Source organism: Excalfactoria chinensis, chromosome 4, assembly GCF_039878825.1.
Source record: "Excalfactoria chinensis isolate bCotChi1 chromosome 4, bCotChi1.hap2, whole genome shotgun sequence".
Lineage (NCBI taxonomy): Eukaryota > Metazoa > Chordata > Aves > Galliformes > Phasianidae > Excalfactoria > Excalfactoria chinensis.
Window position 1 is genome coordinate 58312232 of NC_092828.1, and position 22345 is coordinate 58334576.

The 22345-nt window shown below is 36.3% G+C and overlaps 1 protein-coding gene across 1 annotated transcript in view; it reads left to right on the forward strand.

Moving 5' to 3' along the window:
- INPP4B (inositol polyphosphate-4-phosphatase type II B) overlaps positions 1-22345 on the forward strand; it is a 241014-nt gene that overhangs the window by 64209 nt on the left and 154460 nt on the right. The window contains 4 exon segments of the mRNA XM_072334549.1: positions 8539-8623; positions 18482-18578; positions 18580-18707; positions 20462-20506. Of these exon segments, the coding sequence (XP_072190650.1) occupies positions 8539-8623; positions 18482-18578; positions 18580-18707; positions 20462-20506 (355 nt within the window).

Sequence of the window (22345 nt, forward strand, 5' to 3'; positions counted from 1 at the left end):
AAAAAAGTTTGTTATTAAAAACAAAAAGGATCCAATGCATAATAGTACATGTAAGATAAGTATGTATATTTGCAGGTGGATACTTTGCATGTGTAGTTGTGTTTCCGGTGGACAAATCTACTTGTGCTGTTGCACCTTTGAAAACATTGTAGAGACAAATTGGAAATAGTTTTTGAAGTGGAGTTACTGCTTATTTCAGTGTCTGTGAGGATAAAACAAGCATGGTTCTACAAATTTCCAGAGAATACCATGGTTACAATTGCACTTAAGCATTTGTAATGTGTATTGGAATGCTTTTGGTTTGCTATTTATGATTGGTGCTAAAGTATGTCATCTATGGATTTTTTTTCCCCATCTTACTGAGACTAGTAATTACAGCTTCAAGTCAGACTGTGAAAACCAAATGAAGATTGAACTTGCCTCTGAAAAGTATTTCAAAGCTGTTATGTTACAATAAGCATTGACATTTCCAGAACACTGTGTAGTTTCATCATCATTAATTCAGTGCTTTCAGCCGCACCTTCCTTTTAATAAGAAACATGAATGTATTTTAATTTTGTTCTGAAACTGCTTTTGGGAAAGTTAATTACTGTTATCTGTAATTGAGTATTTGAAAGAATTGTTTCAGAATCTTGAACCTGTCTTTTTATGACCAAGCGAGAATGAAAATGCAAAAGGACAAGATAAAGGTTATATCTTATACCTACTCAGCAAGCATGCAGTAAAATTATTGTGGAATGCCAGTAAGCTTTTAGAATGCTTTAGGTAAAGATTTACAAGTCCAGTATGAACAATTAAAACACAACAACAAAAACAGCTTATTTTTTCATATCTATTTAGCGAGTCTCTGCCATGCTATCATTTTAATGTTGCTTTGTTCACGGGAAAAACATATGTTCTTGTTCTACTTTGAAAACGCTTCTCATTTGTGTTATTATACATTCAACCTATTCAACCTAACACTGCATGGTATTTAATATACTTAGTTTGTGTATATGTATGTGCATATGTTTAGTTTCATAAGCATATATGTATAGTTTCATAAGCAAACTATACTGGACTACTCAAATATGCAGATTCTTTTGAGACTACTAATGTATCATTACGTTGTAAATAAAGCTAAATTTTCTTTAGGGATTATCTGCTGTGAATTCTTCTAGAAATGCTTTCTCTGCCTATGGCTGCACAGCATAAGCCTTTGACATAGTTGCTAGATAAAAACATTCCCTGCAAATTAGGAGATAGTTATTGCATTAGTTAGATTTACAGTTTATATCCAACCTCAGATTTTTAGAGGTAAAAATGAAAGTCGTGTCTACCTCAGCTGTATGAACTCTTCAGTTGTCCACATTGTCCTCTTGTGTACATCAAAACTGTTGTATATTTTCTACATAGTGGGAAATATTGGTGATATTAGGATGATTGGACTGGATGATCTTAGAGGTCTTCCTGTGATTCTGCGATTCTAAGTTTCTACCTCCACGTCTCCTTTCCATATTTTTCTGATTTATTTTCTGTAGCCTTTACTGGGTAAGACTTTCCACCTCTGTTGGCTGCTTTTGCTTAAGAAGGCATTAAACAGACAGATGAAAATAAGCAGTTGAGAAGATAGGTACTGATTTTACCTATGGGCAGGATAGTCTGTTCTCAATGGTTGTGTTGTTGTTTCAAGTGCAATAGCCAGTTCAGTGAGCAGTTACCCAATGTAAATTTCAAAAACATACATAAGTATCACTGTGTACTCTTTTTTTTTTTTTTTTTTCTTTGTCCCTCTCATTTGAAGTGTTTTTAAAACATTCATTAATAGTTTTTAAGGAAATCTTTTGAACATCTTTAATGACATTTTCAGTTTGGAATACATCAGCTGGAAATAAGGTGGCACTTCAGTAACTAAAGGGTTGTGAAACTCTTGAGTTGGACTACGTGGTCTACAAGATTTCCTGGAAGACTTCTCTTTTTCTACTATTTCTCTCTCTCTGTCTCTATTTTCTTAAATAGAGCTTAGTTTTACTACAGTGGTTTGATGTGTTAATAATGTGTGGTTAGTTTGTTGGATTGTTTTTTTTTTTTTTTGTTCTGTGTAAGTCCTGCTGTTTTCCCTCAATATTACATGTAGTGTTACAGTTTTAGTTTAGGAAGTGCAGTAGTTCTTTGCAACTTGAAGCATAAATTTGAGTCACTATACAAGTACTACCAGATAACTTTACACAGCTTCCTAGCCTTTTAATGAAGTCACGTATAACATCACAAACTTAAGTGCACCTTTTGGAAGGTAATATACTCAGTTTTTTTCCTAATGAATATCAAAACATGAAGTATTCAATTAGTAGATCACTTTGAGCAAAGTTTGCATGCTTAAAGCGGAATGCTTTAAAAGGATAGATGCCCTGATTTCTCTGAGTATGAACACTTATGCATTGAGCCATTAGTCTGAATATTTTTGTTATGACTCCACGAATGATATTTGTTTTAAGGCATGGTAGAGTTTGTCACTTTAACTTCAACATTAACTTCAACAGTCTGTTTGATGCTTGCTGTTCATAGGCAGCACGTGGTATCCTAGACTCTAATTTGATCACTATTCTGAGATGCATAAAATGTACTGAAATAGCATTTAGATGTAAATAAAGAAATATTTAGGGCCTGTTGATCCTGTAATCAGTCGGTAATTTCTAGATAATTACAAATCAGTAAATGAATCTTAAAATGCCTTTGTTTGTTTTTGTACCTGCTTTGCATGTAGAACATGATACTTATGTGTCTGAGATTCTGCTCACTGATAGCAGCCTGTGTAGATGGTCTCTTCTATCTTGTGCTTTTGGCTTTGAAGAATGTTAGCATAGCTGTAGCCTGCAGCCATGGGCCATGACTGAACTTTGTGGATTTGTTATTTGTACTTGGATTACTGTAGAGTTTAAAAAGAAAAGTTTTATTTACAGAAGGAGGGTGGCTAGATCTAAGAACAGATTACAGTTTCCTCTAATGTATTGACAGATCATTGTATAAAAATGATACCTCCTATATGGATATCTTTGGAAAACTTGTTTGCATTGTACATTAAGTCACTGAATTTAGTTTGTGTTTGGATGTGCTGTGATGTTCCTGCTCCAGTAAGTCAGTATCCTTCTTGCTTGTACATATTTACCTGTTAACCTTACTTTGCTACCTGTTGAAGGTGCCTTTGTGAAATCTTCTGTCTGTGGGGTCATCACTCCCATTTTCTTTCTCTGCATCTGTGGTGATGAAGAATGGGATCAGCAGTCAGAGGCTATGTCATCAATTACGCTGACTTCTACAGCTGAGAAGTGACAAATGCTTGATTACAAATCTAAAGCCTTCAAGGTCTGAAATCAAACCAGCATTATTCAAAAGGAAGTAAAGGTGAAGGTAGTTGCTTGCATCAATTAGATCAAATTTAGCATCTCTGAATGAAAAGTTAATATCTAGGAGGAGGGCAAGAAGAGAAGTTCTTGATAGAAGGGAGAGATGTGAGAAAGCAGCTACATCTGAAAGGGATGGGTCAGGCTGTTTATGGTTGGTGGAATCTGATGAGTTGGCTGTGGAGGGAGAAATCAAACTGAGCACATAACTTTTATTTTATGGCCCATTAGATATATTTGGTACCTAGCACAGTTATGAATTTTAGCTGTTATGTCAGTTTGCCTGTAAAACTGCAGCCTCTGTTCCAAAGCTTATGTCTGGGAAGAGGTTTGTTGGTTTCCCTTGTGGATAGCATGAGAGCTCAAGTGACTGTTTTATGAGTACTGTCCCTCTACTGATATCAGACTATCTTTGTCCTGAGTCAATTGTTTGCATGAATATACTTTTCGTCTTTTTAAAATTTGTCTGTGCTTAGTTAGTCTTCTTTCAAGTAGCCCAATGTATGAATAGATTATGTTCAAATAAAGCTAGAAGCTTTTTAAATTGAGATATTTTCAAACATTTAATTAGCCGCCTTCTGATATATAACAGAATGAAAATTATTGTTGCTGTTTGTAAGGCTCGTCTTCCAGTTTCCAAACATCTAATTGCCAACAGTTTGTCACATGAATGCTTCACTAGTTCCTGTACAGTGAGAGAGTTCTTAAGACATAATCCTGAAGATCAGAAAGTCAATATCATTTGAACTAAAGCAATCTTGTTAATCAGTCATAGAATGATAGAATTGCTCAGGTTGGAAAAGACCTTTAAGATCATCAAGTCCAAACAAAACCTAACCATACTACCCTAACTCTAACAACCCTCTGCTGAATCATGTCCTGGAGCATCATTTCCAAATGGTTTTTAAGCATTCAGGGGTGGTGACTCAACCACCTCCCTGGGGAGGTTATTCCAGTGCTTTAACAACCCTCTCTGTAAAAAAGTTGTTCCTGATATTCAGTCTAAACCTCCCCTGGCACAACTTGAGGCCATTTCCCCTTGTCCTGTCACCACTAAGAAAAGGCCAACCCTGCTCTCACTGTAAGCACCTTTCAGATATTGGAAGAGAAAAATAAGGTCTCCCCTCAGCTTCCTCTTCCCCAGACAAAACAGCCCCAGTTCCTTCAGTTAATTCTCATAGAGCACATTCTCCAAGCCCTTCACAAGCCTTGTTGCCCTTTTCTGAACCTGCTCCAGCACCTCCATGTCCTTTTACAAAGGCAGGATGACTTCCCTAGTCCTCCTCACTGCATTATTCCTGATAAAAGCCAGGATGCTATTGGCCTTCTTGGCCACCTTTTTTCCAGATTGAGTGATTATGACCTAGATGTTTTGCTTTGCTGTCTGAGAGTCCACATATGTGTTGCTCACATTGCCTGAAAAGAGGAGAAACAGTTTCTTGTGGAGAGAGGAATAAACAGAAAAAAGTCTTTTTTTTTTTTTTTTTTTTTTTTTCCTTACTCTTACAGGTTTGGGTTTCTGTGTAGTGTGATTTCTTTTGTTGGTTGCTTTGTTTTTCCCTCAAATATAAAATATAGAACACAAGAATATCTTTGTGCGTATGAAATAATGGGCCTAATTTTGCTCCTCTGGGAAAAGGGACCAGGCATGGCTGTGTTTGGCACAGAAACCAGGGGCAGGCTGAAGGCAGAGCAGTACTCCAGCAAACCTGCTCACATTGCTCTGAGCTTGGGAAGGAGCCAGAGGGTTGCTGTTGCTTTGGCTGCAGAAAAGAGAAGAAATAAGAGTGGAAGGGATATCTTGGGGAGCGCTGTGCATATCTCCATGCATCATGAAGGACAAAGTATTTGTCCCAAGGGGAGGGGCTGGTATTCTTCCCATCATTCTCACTCATTGGGCATCCTGATGGAAGGAGGTTATTTATCTTTTTGGCTCATACAGCTGAGCCTTTTTTTTTGTTTTTGTTTTTATGGGATTGTTGTAAGCTCTCATGATTCAAATTGTGTTCAGCAAGGAAATTTCTGTAGAAATTACTTCTTTGTAAAGGAAGTATTACAATCTCAAGATTTGAGTAGTTACATGACCCTTAAGTTTTCGGAATTTAGCTTAAAATCATACTTGGTTTGTTTGTTTGTTTTTAAAGCAATAAAAATAGCAATGTGCTTTGGGAACCTGGTGGCCTGTAATGCGTAGATTCCCTCCTGAAACTCCCCTCCTGCAGTAGGGCTGAGATTTATAATAAAAGCTTGTGATGCTGTAGCTCCAGCAATTGGGAATTACTGAAAATTATGCCAGATGTTGTGAGAGTTGCTATAATGTGATGAGAGCTGGCAGACATGGAAAGAAACATCCTTCATTGTCAACCTTTAAATATGCAAAGATAATGCATTTTACAAATACACAATTCCTGTAGTGATAACATTTTGGTATTCTGCCTTCCTTACCCTTCTGGTTCTGCTAAAACTGGTAAAAACTGTAATCAAGCTGCCAGTGCCTTATTTTAAAGTATGGTTAGCATTCATTTCTTTTTTCTAGGCTATTTTTGAAGGCAGTATATTGGGAGCTGAGCCAGTATTAATAATGTAAGGTTTTTTTCCTCTCTCATTAAGAAGACAGGCAAAAATTGTAAAACAGTATTTTTCAAATTATGTTATCTGAGGTATATGTTGTGATATGGCACTCGAGTTGCACACAAAATATAACTTAACTAATTCAGATATGAACTCAGTTTAATGAACTTCAGGTGAGAATGGTAATTTGAGGTCCTTTCAGGCTCTGTGTAGAATGTGTTTAATTTGTATTTTTTTTTAATAGTGTTTATACATAATAAACTGATTTAATATAGAGCGTGAATTAAAATGTTTACATATTTTTATTAATGCATTTTAAAATTTAAAAAATATTGGTTAAATATTCACATTTATTAAAGTTAATAGTTCATTAAAAGCACTGCAGGATTTATTCAGTGATGTAAGTCAACAGCATTTTCCACGGTGAATGTAAATCAGTGGTATTATTGTCAGCAAGAAGTTGGCATTTAGTGGCATTATGTGACTGCTTGATCATAGTAGGGAAGATGATGACTTGAGTGTCTTTCATTGAGCTGACAGTTTGTAAAGGTGGCTGTGCCCTACCTTCCTTATCACACAGTGTGGATCATAGGCTTTGCAGTACTTATTAGGCTGGGTATATGAATTTGGCAATAGAATATATAGAGTTAGAGAAGATTTCAGATGGTTGAAATTGCACTGAATAATCTTTGCCAGTGTTTAAAGCAAGCAACATTTTTAGATGTACAAACTGTATACTTGCTTATGTTATGCAGTCCCTTTTTATTTAGCACGTTTTTGATCTTTTTTGTAATGGATATATCGCTGTAGAAATCGTGTCCATCTTTTAGTACTATTAGCTTCTCTTTTTGTGAATAAAGTTACAGTGATGAAACTTGTAGCTTTTTAGATTATTATTATTATTATTTTTTAAATCTCAAATATATAAGTGGTGCTTTTACTGAAGAACGATGAACCTTATCTGTGCTGACACTGAAGTAGAAAATGTAGGCTGTAATGTTCAATGCATATGTACATTACTGAACGATTATTGATCTGACTAGTTCATTCACCAACAATGATGCTGAAAAATCTTAAGAACACAGGAAAGTTGTAAAAATTGTACAACTCACACCATTTATTAAATGATTTTGCAACTTTCCAACTACTGGTATTAGACCTCGTCTGATGAACTTGAGGTTATGAATGCTGTTATTTGTTAAGTTTGAGCCTTCAGTGCACTGCAGGCTTGCTAAGAGATATTGGCCAAGTCATCATGCTTGGTCATCATCTTCTAGCTCCGCTCCTGGAAAGTCAGCATTCAGTAGGTTTCTTCTTATGCATTCTGTGATTGTCTGAAATCATTGGCAGACTTCCTGAAGTGTTTCCTGTTTGTTACTTGTGATTCAAAACTGTCTGCTTTGAACATTAGAAGTGAGTTAAATTTTCTCCCACTTGTTTTGTTCATGAAAGACCGCATCAGTGCCATGAAAGGCCACGGTAGTGTTAGGTAAGTGAGGAGAATTTTTTTTTTCAGAAAATGTAGAGTCAAGCTATCTATTTAAAAATGAGCAGAAAACTGTCAAAAACAAACAGACAAACAACAACAACAAAAAACTTGGATCTGTTCCTGGCAGGTCAAATGGCACAGTATAGATGTAGCAAATAAGAAGGCGAGCAAGCTTATACGAGAGACAGATGCTATAAGCTGTTTTACAAGTCATACACAACATTAAATATATGGAACCTTAAGTTCCTTCTTCTGGTGGAATTTTTAAATGTTGTAACATGTGGAGTAAAGAAATATTTAAGGAAGGAACATTAAAGGAATAGTTTACATTAGTCCCTTTAGAATCTCACTGAAGTATGAGAATGAAAACTCTGACAAGTTGGGATCCTGCAGTGAGGAAATGTATGGATGCATATACTAGTGATTAAGGATAAAAAATGGATAAAAAGAGTTTTGAAGGAAAAAAAGATCAATTCTACGGGTATGATTGATTACCTCGCTCTGCTTGAAAAATGAGTCAGACTTACTAAAGTAAAAGAGGAGGCTTCATCTCTGCATAGCACTCCCAAGAAAATGATACTGGCAACTTGGATCATATTACACTCTGCCATAAGTCCATATCACTTAATGCTATTTGAATTGCATAGCTAGAGACAACATTTGAAGTTTCAATTTATGATAAAGAAATCCTTTTAAAATGAAAATTAAATAGATATTGTAGGATTGCATATTTTGTTCAGTTGGAAATACTATTAGTATCCGAATTTTCATTCAGCATTAGTAGTAAATATGGAAGTTGGAATGAGATGGACTTATCTGATCTGCTTAAAAAGAAAGTGGTACCCAAACCTATGGTATGAAGAAGATATTGAGTTATTTTTTTCTTAGTTTCATTTGTGGCCTTTTCAAACAGTTCATTCCCATTGAGCTGAAGTAGGGTAGCACATAATGGTAATTAAAGAATGCTTTTATCCATCTGCTTACTATTATGCTTTGTGTCTTTCTGGCTACATACTGTGCTGGCTGTTAACAGCTGAACAGAAGGACTTCCCTGTCAGGTTTCAGATCCTAATGTTTTGTCATTTTTATGTCTCACAGAGTTCTGAAGCCTCCGAGGTGGTAATCCTGGAGTGGTGCTGGGTTCTGGAGTTCAAGTGTAAAACAGATGTTTCCATAATTCTCAGTAAGTAAGACACGATTCAGTATGTTCAGTGTGAATTTTTTATTTCAGTCAACAAAAAACAAAAATGCAACCACTGGTACACTGGAACTTTGCCTTAAGCTCAGCTAAAATGTGATCTTTTGTCTGTTAATGATGCACACATCTAAATGTTGCTCTGTGAATTAATGCCATCGAACAGCCCCTAAAAGCCATAGGTATTATTTTTTCTAAAATCAAAGATCATCTTTCTGTAGCAATAAGTTTGATCCTCTGGTTTTGCTTTTTTTGTGTCTCATATCAGCTTTTCATTCACTGGATTAGCTTTTTGACTGTTTAAAAAAAAAACAACACAAAAAAACACAAGAAGAAGCGTAAATTTGAAAGAGGGAAGTATTTCATAGAAATCAGAACCACTATTTTAGTACAAAGACTTTCATTTGGGAAAAAGCTGTTGTAGTTTTCTCTGCAGGAGAAATTCAACCATTCTGATAAGTTGTTTTTTTTTTTATAATGGAGTGAGCTCACTGAGTTACTACGGCAGATTATTGAATTCTTTGGGCCAGTTTGCCACTTTCTGTTAGTTTTAACAATCTAAGAGGTTTAGAAAACAATTAATTTCTGCCTATCTCGATCTGAGAAAGTGAAGATTTAGTTGTGTATTTTTATTCTGTCCGGTATTGTTTCTGAGTTTTTATTATTTCCAGCCATACAGTAAAATGAGAGTCTGATAAGGGAGGAATTCTTACACGTTTCATTTTCAGAGTGTCTTGCTTCAAAGTGTAGAATATAAATTGCACACATGAAACTGAAAAATGCATTTCATTTAAATACTTGTGTGATGTCTGTCTAAGTATGATCATTCAAAGTACATGCTGTAGTTGAGAGATGGATAAATCTGTTCTGTGCAGTAGGGTCATGCTAGCCTGAGAATAGTGCTGGCGGGATAGTAAAACTGGCCAGAGGGAAAAAAAGCTTATGTTGAATTTGTAGACCTGATGGCCTGCTTTGAGCAGAAATCCCTACCTTATGTTTTTGTAAGCACCAAAATCTCCAGCTCACTAAAGCAAAAATATTTCATTAATTCTCTTAACTTCTGTCCTCGCTTCCTTGAAGTGATTGGTTGCATTTGAGAAGGCTGAGATGTATTCATTGTGGGTTTTTTCCTTTTCTGAGTAGAATTTTGAGGAACAGGTCCAATCCTGCATTTAATGGAATTAAATCTCACATCTTCTGCTTAATGTTGAAACGCTGCATTAAAAAGGACTTTCTGGTTTTCAAAGCATTACTCTGCATAACTATAATAGCTGAATGATCACCATTGACTCTCAAATTGAGGCTATTGTAATTATGCCTTTATTGATTCTACATCATTAATTGGAATCATTGGCTTTATGAGGTGGTGATGTTAAGGTTGGTTATAAATACTGTCATTCCGGTTCCCTTCTGGCACTTCTTTTATAATGCTGGAACACAATGCTGCTATAGCAAGAACTCGGTTATAATTACTACCATGATTTTTTCAGTTGTCTTTGAAGCCTGCAAACAGGATAGCTTCTGTGACAGTGAGGCTGTCAGATTTGCAGTCCAAACACTGGGGAATTAGGCAACAGTGAGTACCGAGTAAGCACTTCAGGCTGCCTATGGAGAAAAAGAGATTGGCAGTTTGTATGGAAAAAAAAAAGTACTTTCATAGTTAGGAACAGAAGTTGTTACTTGAGTGATGAACCTTCTAAAAGACTGAGTTTGAGGTCTCGTAGTGTAGGTAAAAGTAAGGGTGAGGTGTCTGAAAAGTCTTTAAAGCATGTGTTTAAGGAAAAAAGAAGAAACAGTATGGAAAACTTGGGGTATGCCGAGCCATCGAAGGATGAATGAATACCTGGAAAGTGAGCAAAGGAATACAGCAGAAGACAGAGGAGGAAACAGAGAGGTAGAAGAGAAATGGATTTCAAGCTTGGCAGTTTTCCTGTGCTAGAAAATAAGGGCAAGAGGTTGGCAAATGATTTATTGGATGGGAAAGGAGGAAGTAGGCTAGAGTATTGTGAGATATTAAAACAAAAGTGAAGAGGAGTAAAGATAGTATACTCTATAGTGAGTAAGGGTAAATATCAAAAGAGGTGAAATAATACTCAGTGTGGTCTAGGAAAAAATAGAATTCAGATGACAAGAGGTGGAATAAAAAAAAAAAAAGGACCTTGAGAATGAAATTCTTTATCAGCGGGGGCTTTGCTCATGAAGACAAGTTGCATTATCACTAGATGGTCATTAAGATCCATACATTGGGTGTCAAAAGAGAAAGGGAAAAAGAAAAGACTGTAAGATGTGTATAGAGGGCTTAAATATGTTCAGGTGAAAGCAGGATAGAGGGTGTAACTGTTCACAAATACCTCTTGGGCAACTACATCAGAACAAAATGAAGTTTCACTTGTGGTATGGTGCTGGCAGATAGCAAGATAAAAACTGTCACAGAGTTATCTAGATCAATCTATATCTGTGACAGGGCAGTAGGCCTGTGGGCCCCCAAAAGTGGGAAAGAGAAAGGAGTAGGGAGATGGAAGCTGGTCTTAAGGAAACAAACGGAGAGCAGTGGCAACAATCTGAGGAAAACTTATTTTACTACGATATCTGAATGCAAGATAACACAATATAATGCAATCTAATTGATATTGAGGCTAATAAATCAAGTAAAATGAGAGAGAGAGTTTTCCGAAGACTGAGAAGCCTACTTTGAAGTGGAAGGCACGTGTCTTGGAAGCACACCCACACCTGCTGCCAGGCAGTGAGAGAGAGAGCAAGCATCACTTCTGTGACATATTTCCCTCTCTGACCGTGAGGTCCTCTGGGACATGTAGTTCTTCTCTGTGCTCCACATGATGTTATGATGTGGCATACCAATAGCAAAAATTATAAAACCATGACAAAAAGAATCAGTGAGTGGTTCATGATCAGGCTTGGAATTGCAAGGAGCAGATCCTCTTAGGAGCTATGTTAAGGCACATAAGAGATGAAGAGGTGTTTGGAGACAGCCAGCATGGCTTCACCAAGGGCAGATCTTGCCTGACCAATCTGGTGGCCTTCTGTGATGGAGTGAAGGTGTCAGTGGAGATGGGAAGGGTGATGAATGTCATCTACCTGGACTTCTGCAAAGCCTTTGACGTGGTCCTTCACACATCCTTCTCTCTAAACTGGAGAGGTATGGATTTGAAGGATGGACTGTTAAATGGATTAGGAATTGGCTGGCTGGACACAGCCAAAGGGTTGTGATTAATGGTTCTGTGTCATGGTGGAGTCTGGTCACAAGCTTCTTCAGGCGTTGGTCTTGGGACCAGTGTTCTTCAATATCTTCATCAATGACACAAACGATGGCATTGAGTGCACCCTCAGCAAGTTTGCAGATGACACCAAGCTGAGCAGTGCAGTCGATACGTTGGAGGGAAGGGAAGCCATCCAGAAGGACCTGGACAGTCTGGAAAAGTGGGCCCATGAAAACCTAATGAGGTTCAGTAAGGCCAAGTGCAGGGTGCTGCACTTGGATCAGGGCAATCGCAGGTATTCACACAAACTGGGGGAAGATCTCCTTGAGAGCAGCCCTGAGGAGAAGGAAGGACTGGAGGTCTTGGTAGACGAGAAGCTGGACATGAGCCAGCAGGGAGAGGGAAGTGATTGTCCCCATCTACTCAGCTTTTGTGAGGCCCCATCTGGAGTATTGCATTCAGGCCTGTGGCCCCCAGTACAAGGAGGATGTGGAGCTCTTGGGGAGGGTCCAGAGGAGTATTGTGTGTAGTTTCTCAGTAAGAAGTAAGAAACTAAGAGCTCTGGCATCCAGGTAGGGCTAATGAGGCAAGGGGAAGGGTGAGGGAACACAGGAAGACTACAGGGTTTCTGATGCAACATTATAGTTAACTGGCACATCTTGCAGAGTGTCAGGCAAAAGGTCTACATGTAGAAATACCACTAAGATGGCAAGCATTCCCTTTTTCCATTTGCAAGTGGTACATAAACCACACGGAACATTTTGTTTCCTTAAACGCTGGTGGTTTGGAAAGGCGCGTCAGTATCACTTCCCATTTTGTAGGTGGACTAACTGAGGCATACAACAAGGTTACTCTTCCAGAACTGAATAGAGGATTGAGATCTCTGAAGCTTGCCTCAACTGAAGTAGAGTTATGGTTCAGCTTCTGTTTTGCAAAATCAGTCCATTTCTGTGCAAAAGCTTTATCCAGCATTCAGTGAATGCTGCGTTCAGTGATGTTGTGGTGCTTAAATACTTGTGTGGTCTGTAAAGGTGTGCTGTTTGGGCAGCAAAAAGGTAGGGCACGTTTTAAAGTCTGCTGGTATTAAAAGAAACAAATTATTACAGCGCAGTAGACAATCTGAGGAAACAAAGTTCTGTATCATGCCATGTTTATTTCAAATACTTCAATCTTTTTTGTGAGCTTCTGTGGGGAGTTAATTGCAGATGATAATGGTAATTCCCAAAAGTTTATTTCAGAATTGCAAAGTAAAATAAATAAAAGAAAAACAAAGGCCCAACCATAGAAGATAAAATTCTTAATTAAATTCCTTATCTTTGATTGAGAATTTAAGTTCCAAAGGAAGATTAGCATAGCATCATGAGTAACCATGGGATGATTTCATCAATACCAATTTGAACGTGAAATGCATCAGCATATAGAATTCAGTCAGCTTTGTGAATTAAATGCCTCTGATGTCTGTATTAGAAATATCCTGCAGATATAATTTACGTATCAAAGCTTCATTCTGCTTTTATTACAGCATATGCTGGTTAGCTGTGACAGTGCTTTGTATTTTAGAGTGACAATGGTTCATTGATATTCCCGACCATTTCTCACTGCTGAGAACATGCATTTTGCTAGTTTGAGTGAACAGGGATCCTTTAATGCTCCGTGTATGTATATTGGCATGGAAGGGGAAAAACTTTACCCTCTAGAAAAGGAGGGGCTGTCATCATGGTCACTGGTCAGATGCTTTCTACATGTTTTAATTCAAATACTGACAGTAATTAATTTTGTTCTCTGTTAAACATTAACTTTATAACTCTCCTTAATCAGTCTTGATCAGTCTTCCTGATACTTTTACATATTTGGTGAAATAGAGCAATAGAACTATCTTAAGGAAAAAAACAAAACAAAACTGAAAAGCAATACCAAATCAAAGAAGTTTTAGCAAACAGCATTTCCCATTTACTGTATTCTACTTTATTTTTAAAAGTCTATTATACAGTCTTTTGAAAGGCAAGGATCAATTCCCAGTAATTATTAAAACAGTGAGACACTTTTAACAAGAATTTTTTCCCCAAGTATTTGCAAAGGAAAGAGGCAGTTGATAGTGTTGAATTGAAAATTGGTGGAAATTTAGGTTTAATTAAAATGTGAATATAATAATTTAAGAAGTTATTCTGGGATGATGAAACTAATATCAAAATACACTTCTGACTAAAGAGAGTTAAGAGTAGAAGATACTTCAGTACTTTGGGGATATTTCAGCTTTTCTGTGTGTTGTTTTGTTATTTGACAGAAGTGCTGTTAGAGCAGAGAGGCTGAATTCTTTATTTGAGCTGCAGAAGTCCTAAGGGACCACAACTTTATATACTGACTTCAGTTGGAGAAGCTCTGCTGAGGTCAAGCTTCAGAAAGAGTTATTGGTGCAGAGTCTATATCAGAAAAGGCTGTATTAACAGACTATTTTTTCCCCCCTCTATCTGCTTTCTGACCCTAACAAGAGTCCCTGTTAATGAAATAAGGAGTAGAAGCAGTGTAGCCTCTGGACCAGATGAGCTTTCCATAACATCAGTGTATGTGATACCTCCATTTCTGTCCTCTCTGTGTATCAAGGGACAGGAAGTCAAAAGAAGTTTGAAGGTTCTTATACAGTGTGAAAGCTGGGAAATTTCTGGACTACATAACTTTGCTTAATAATGTGTGTGCAGCAAAACATTATTGCTGGCCAAGTGGATGCATGTTTGTATAGTCCCAAGTACGAATTCCACCTGTTGTAAACACAGAGCCCTGCTACAGAACCTGTTCCTGTAGATGTCACAAATGGCACCTTGGCTGTAGGCTTGCTTTCAGTGTCTTATACAAATATCAGTGCTAATGCTGAGCATCAGTGCCATGCACTAGAATTAGTGTTGCTTCCTCCTCCCCTTCCCTTTTCCTGTGAGGCTGATTAGCTGATTTTTGCCAATCACCAATGACCAGCTCAATTTGACAGGGTAGAAATGTGAGAGGAAACAGTTTGATATACAGCTATTTATTGCAGCTGTGGTCTAGAGTTTAATAGGAAATATGAAGAATATGTCCAACTTGCCATACTTTTAGATTTACTCTTGTGTTAATATAGTATGCTAGCAGTTACCTTTCATTTAAGCACTCTGCTAGTTTCTGTGAAACAAATGAGATATCCTGGGAAAAGCTAAGGACAAAGCTTTGTATAGTGCCAATTCATAAAGTGATTTCAATTAGCACTGTACAATTCTACTACCAGTATGAATGCTGTCAGATTCCTGTAGGTTATGTCAGCATCTCAGTGTCTGAGACAGAATGACTGAATCACAGTTCATTTATTTTATGGGTTTATTCAAGCTATCAAAAGATACTATGTTGGTTCCTGTAGTTCTGTAGACCTTTCTTTGATCAAGAAGAAAAAATGTAAAGGTATATATTGTAAAAACATACAATTTTCATTTTTATATGGGCTGTGAAGTGTTTGTTTGGAAGGGTTACTCCTTTGTTTCACCAGAGGAAAAGAAGGGGTTCTGAAAGAAAGCCGTTGTGTTCATGTGCAAATGAAGATTTTTCTTGGATTTATGCCACAGAACTTAAGAAAAAAATATATCTCAGATGTCCAGCACTGAGATGAAAATTACCATTCTGCTACTGGAGATCCCCAAGTGGGTGCTGATAGTGGTATTGTTTCCCTAAATCTTGCATTCAAAGCTTATGTCTTAACAATAAAAGTAGGAATCTGCGCCAGATAGAGAACTGGTCTCACTGAAGTCAGCAGTAAACACTTTCAAAAACATGTGCTTTTTTTCCCCAGAACTAACTGATGTCAACAATAACAGAGCATAATACAAAATCTTTTGTATTTTCTACAGAAACCCTGTAGTACAAAAGGTTTGTTTGTTTGTTTTTTTGCTCACCCATGAAATCCTCTGGTGTAGGATGTCTAAGTACAAATATGATTCCATCAATATGTCCACTACCGCCTTGAGTCCTTCACTAGATGTGAAGATTGTCGATACACAGTTTGTTTTTCAGAAAGCCTCATTGCAGCTCAGTTGTGCTTTCCTGCTGCAACCTGTCTTTAGGTATCTGAGCAAAAACTTTTATATCAAATTTAAAATAATAGTTAAGATGATGATTTATTATATGAGTAAACCTGTTCTCCTTGTTGCCACAGACATTTTTGCCAACGCGCATTTAGAAAATGATGAAGACAGTGCCTGTATTTCTCTGTGTATGAACTGTTTCTTACCAGCTGTATGTTCTGCAGAATAAAACTTCCTACGCTGGCAGAGACTAATATATTTGGAGAACATTTATATTCTTTCAGAGAACTTAATTTTGAGTATTCCAGAGAACTAAATATAGCAGACTGTAGTGTTTTGAAGTGATTAGCTTAGAATGGATTTCGAGATCTCAAAACTGGCACCTGTTAGGTCAGAATGTGCTGAATTATGTCCATTCCTACTGCATTTCACTATCAGTTTCTGGTTACATGCATATTAAGTATGAATCAGCATGCCTTTTGTGCTTGGCAGTCTGAGAGATAAGTATAAATAGAATGATTTCAATTGCAAAACATTGATTTCCCTCTAAAGCAGATGTTTTTTATTTAGCTAGTGGCAGAATGTTTTGAGGCAAAATCACTGTTCCTATTTACATCTGTAAATAAAGAGCAGAGAGAAAAAGAACCTCTCAGCACATTCAAATTTTGGCTGCAAAGCATTTGCTTGTTAAACAGTTTTAGTTAAGGCATGTTGGATATCCTAACCACTTCTGTTAAAAAGTGTCTAGGATTTTAAAGGCTGAATGGTACAAACAGGTGTTTTGTGTGCACGGAAATATATATATTTTTTAATTAGAATGACTGCTAGAAAATTTTGATTAGGGCATCTCAGATATCTTAGCAAATCACATGTGACATTGTAGATGAATTTTCTGTGTCTAAGCTCATGTTTCACAAACAGTAAACATCAGCTTGTTCAGGTTTGGTCACTCAAGGCAAGTCTATCTTGCGTGTAAACAGGGATAAAGAGAACATCTGCATCACCCCCAGATTGTGAATATTCTTGTCACAAGAGCTGAATACATTGTTTCACAGACTCTGGGTCTAGAGGTAAGATTTTGAGCTCTTATTAGCTCTTCTCCAATTACCGGGAAAAGCAGAAGGATGCTTCACCAGTTTCTTCTTCACTTCCCTCTTGTTCCTTTTGAGTTCTGTAGTCCTGCTGGTCTAGAATTCTTAGCAGCAGCTGCAGCCACATATTTTACATTTCCTTAGATCCACTACCAGACAAAAATACTTGTTTCACCTCTGCTGGGATTTGTGCCAACACCATCTTAAGAGACTTGCAGATTTGAGGTTTGCATCTTTTGTCCTCCATAACAATAAAAGCATAGTTAATTGTAAGTGACAGATGTTTAGTTTATGAAGTGCAAATAGGTTTAGAATAACATATGTGGGTAAGTGCCCAAGGTTAGATGCTCAATTTAGGAAAAGGGAAATAAGTTCACTTTGTATATGGGAAAGTTTTTTAGGTTGTTTGGCTTTGAGCTAATTATGAAAGCACATAAGTGTTCTGTTTCATCCAGCAGTATTATCTATGGTACATTCAGGTCAAAATGATTTTGACCAAATTATTAAGTCCTTAAGTAACACAGATACTTGATAGAGGTTTATGTTTCTGAGTCGTTTGGTAACATCTTTTAAAGAGACATTAATTTTTGTTTCTTTTCCAGTTCATTCTTAATTGTGTGTATTGCAGAAAACGTCACATGGAATTTGTGACTTTGTGAAGTTGCCTGTGTCACAGAACTTTAAATGCCCAAGAGTTGTTTATTCTTTCTGTGCTAATTCTAATCAAATGACTGACCCTTGCTTCTTACCTGCATTTCCATAGAAGCTTCAGCTTATTTAATTCCTTAGAACCATAGAATCGCTCAGGTTGGAAAAGACCTTAAAGATCACTGAGTCCAACCACAATCTAACTATGCTATCCTAACTAACAACCCTCCTCTAAATCATGTCCCCTGTTCCTTTTTACATTTGTCCTTGAAAAACCTGATCGTTAAGCAATTAGACTTCAGGCAGAACAGTACAAGACTTGTATAGTAATGACGGCAGAAACTCTCATGAACAACTTGGTAGATCTTTTCAGAGGAACTATGTCATGCTAAATTATCTCTATGTATTGATGAGCAGTACTCTGCCAAGGATGAATAAAACACTGAGCATTAAAGGTCAGCTCTAATAGGAGAACTGATGAACACATTCTGTTAAATCCCACTGCCTCTGTCTGTCTGCTGCCCCTGCTAAATCAAATTCTACTTTATGTTAGCAGTTCTGATAGGCACCTGCTGGGCTGCAGAATCTGTACTGAAAAAGATCTTCCCATTTCAATTTGATTCTGCCACCTTGTTTAGCAATATTTTAATTGCTTTTGGAAGCACTCCATGGATAAGCTTTGTATTGCACTAAGTATGTAAGAATAGGGGTTTGATACAAGAGGTAAATGAGGTGCATGGGTCTGTGACAGAAGAAACATAGTGGTTTTAGTGGTGCACGGCATCAATTTTGTTGTGATCCCTTGTCTGAGAAAGAATTGCTAAAAATAGTGTTAATGTTTTCTGATAGCTGAAATTCAGAGTGGAGAACCAGATCTTTACCCTGAAGCTGCATCAAAAACGGACTGTGAATCTTGGTCTGTGGCACTGGGAGAGGCAAACTCAAAGTCTGAGGAATAAAATTCATCAGCTCTGGAGGTTGATCATGGAGGTCAAAGAGGAGAGAGCATCAGATGAAGCACAACAGTTTCTCCCTTCATCACAAATAGACAGCCTAGGAGAGCCACAGCTTACGAGTAAGTGCACATGCTCGTTTTATTGAATGGTACAGTAATAATGCACAAGAATTTGTAGTACTACAGAGAATGTCTCAAGCAGTGTACGTAATGCTGTTTAATTTGCTGGATGACAAGTTGCAGTTGTAGATGCAGCAAACTGATAACTGTTATCTTTAACTATTATTACCTGTTACATTTTCAGTTACTCAGATAATGTTCAGGGAAACAAATATGTAATTACTACGTTTCTAGCATTTTTCTCTATTTTCTTCATGAAAGTTAAATATTCTTTTGTTCTGTGTGAACATGTGGACTTGTAAGACAACCTGATACCTTTGATAACTTTGTTAAGTAAGCTTTAGTGATACTTAAATTAGAGAACTTGGTAACATCTTTTAAAGATACATTGTACTATGTGATATGAAAGCACTTTGGGGTTTGAAAGCATCAAGACATATTTTGAACCATGTTTGATTCACAGGGGCCTGAACCACGTTGTATTGCTGTGTACAGGATTTCAGTTGTCTGATTTATCAATCAAGTCTGTATCCAGCATACTCATAAAAATGTTCCAATATGCTGAATGTGCTAGTGATGAAGTTGAACTCTGAGAAATTTGTCATCAGAGAATTTTTTATAATTCTATTTTAAAATAAATAAGGAATCTTATTTGTTATTTCTTACTGGCTGAGGCCTTTCAATGCTTTCCAGCTGTTAATTTTTTCCTGCATATGAATGATTAGCTACAATAGTGATAACAGTGTGGCACTAGACCTGTTCTACAACATTGTTTTCATGGAGTAAAACCAGCTATCTTATTTTTAAAATTGCAACAAGATTCTTACTTCCATTTTATATACTATCCTGGTTCTTCCAAATTTGAGCAGTTTGTTTGGTATTTGTGAATACAACGTATGATCATTTGATGATGATGACAAGATGATGATGAGACAGCACATGAATGTGAAACAGTTTCATTTCTACAAGTTTAATCAATACTGTAGTTATGATTCAATTACTTCCTGCTGAGGGTGAACAACCAAATATTATTTATTATCATCCTTTCTGTGTTTCTATAGTTGTGGTTCTGCGGTTCACTCCTTTATCATCTCTACCCCTTTCCTGTTAAATATGCACTAGAACTCCAAAATGAAAGGAACTAAAATACTCTTTCTTTTCCTTAGCATATGAAAAAAATGTAGTGGTATTTTCTATTAAGGAGTAGAGTTTTTTGTTGTTTTACAGTTTGTGTAACACACTTGTATATTTTACTTGATTGATGTGATTTATGTACTTTAACGTGATATACTTTTTGTTTCCATTTTTAATGCAATGGTAAACTCACTTAAAAAAAAAGAAAGTGATATTTGTCTGAAAAATATTAAATCTGTAGATAGCTGTTGTGACTGAATCTTATGTGTACCCCACCCATAATTCTTTCTTAGTTTTCTTTCTCAGCAATGAAAAGTTACTTTTAAAAAGAAACATTATTATTATTAATATTTCTATTTTTTGGTCAAATATTTCATGCAAAGATTTATTTCACTGAGCTTTTAGTATAAAGTGTTACTCCACTCATCATGGCAGATATTTGGTATGGTATGAGTTAAGCATGTGAATGGTATTTTAGATGGTATTAAAAAAAACAAAAACAACACACATACACACACACAAAAAAAACAACAAACCCAGATATTGAAATCAGATTATTTCTAACCATTTTTTTTAAATTATTTTTTTTTCCTTTTTTTTTTTTTTTTTAACTTTGGAAGGTATTCAGAGAATTGCAAACGAGCCAAAGCTGGAGTTCAGTCTTGGTAAGATAGAGTTTTGCCTTCTTGGAGTTGCAGTGTGTGCCTGCATGCATGTGTGAAGAATTTGTGTACAAAATGTTACATAGTACTACATGTTATCTGTAGAAAAATAAGTAAATTAAAGAACTGTAGTTCATTTAGACTGGAGATTTGTTTGCTCATGTGTCTTCTAAAATCTTGGCTGTATGTTCTTGATTCGGTGAAATGACTGAAGATATGTACAAAGTTGTCCCATTCCACCTTTGTCCTTTGTATTATTTCAGCCCTCACTCCCACCTTCGCATAATGCATTATGCCAGCTTGGCTTGCACACCTACAGTACTCACTATATTAAACCATGTATTCTTTAAAAAAACCCAAAAACCAACCAAACAAAAAAACTCACCCAACAACTTAATAAAACATAAATTCAGAAATCTATCCTTCTGTCCTTATAGGGTAGGAGTTGTCTTAATTTGCATTGCCTCATTCTGTCATAGTCTTTAAATATCAGTCTGTGCTAATTGTATGGCTGAATATGCAAGGCTCAAAAAATCCTCAGTAGTGAAAATTGGGAAGCTCTTCAACTTGTGTTCTGGCTGCTTCTTGCAATTTGAAAAATTCTCCTTGTATGATATTTCTGTTACATAACAAAATAAGTATGTATAAATATTACACAAGGAAATATTTCATATTTATAATTTTTCTGTTGATTTATATTCATACGTATTCTCTCTATATTATATAATATATATTGTAGAGAGATATGTGTAGAATCTAAGTAGAGAAATACACATATATAGAGATAGATATCTATTCTCTATATGGCAATGTATTGTGGTTGACAACCCATTATATACCTAGTAGAGCATGATTCGTTTTTGCTGTGTTATCTGCTTAGTTTTTGTGTTTGTTAAGAGGTAATTCTTCATAGAAGTGGTCATGGAAATGCTTGCAACTTGTTGGCATGCCTTGCTTCTTAGTGATGTTCAATAAGCACTTAGGACTTGCTTAAATTTAATTTCTGTGCAGGTTATAAAAACTAAAGTTCTGTGTAACACCTTGCTATGTAACAGTTATTCACCATGGTGAGCTTACGTGCAGTGATGTTTATTTGCTTTGAATTGGATCAGAGTATGTGATGAAATAGAAATGCTGGGTAGATCATGATGGCGCAATATATTCCAGTAAGATTCCAGCAAATATTCCTGGCAAATATTCCAGCAAACTTCCTAATATGAATCATTAATACTGTGAGGATGTTTCAGGTAGTATTCTCCAACTCTGTGTAATTTAAATCTCTTTTGTTTCTGGACACTTTTGCTTTTAAGCATTTTTTTTTCCTTTGATCTACCAGGGAAAAATTGGTGATGATCTTGTAAATACAAATGTGTACCAAACAGGGCTGTGATTAAGGAAAACATTTTCCTTTAAATCTGACAGAATAAAGATTGTGACTGTCATGTTTTGATATAAATGCATCTAGAGATAAATCTTGAATAGCTATGCCTAATCTACTTAGAGAGAAGTTGTAGATACCTGAATTTGAAAAGCTATTTAATACTTGAAGGGTTTTTATGGAATATAACAATTCTGAGAAACAGGGTTTTATCAACTTAGTTCTCAAGTGATGCAGCAGATAATAGGATTAACTTCTGTTAGAAATTCTGAAATGTATCAAATCAATGTATTTATATGGCTGTGGGAAAATGAGGCTAATAGTATTCCTTTTTCAAATCTTAAATAAAATTGTTAGTCTTTTCAGTAAACTCAATTTCCTTTTAATACTGAAACTAGTAATTTTGGTCTACTTCACACTTTACTTGTTGGTTTCATAAATGTTGATTCCTGTTTTTTTCAGAT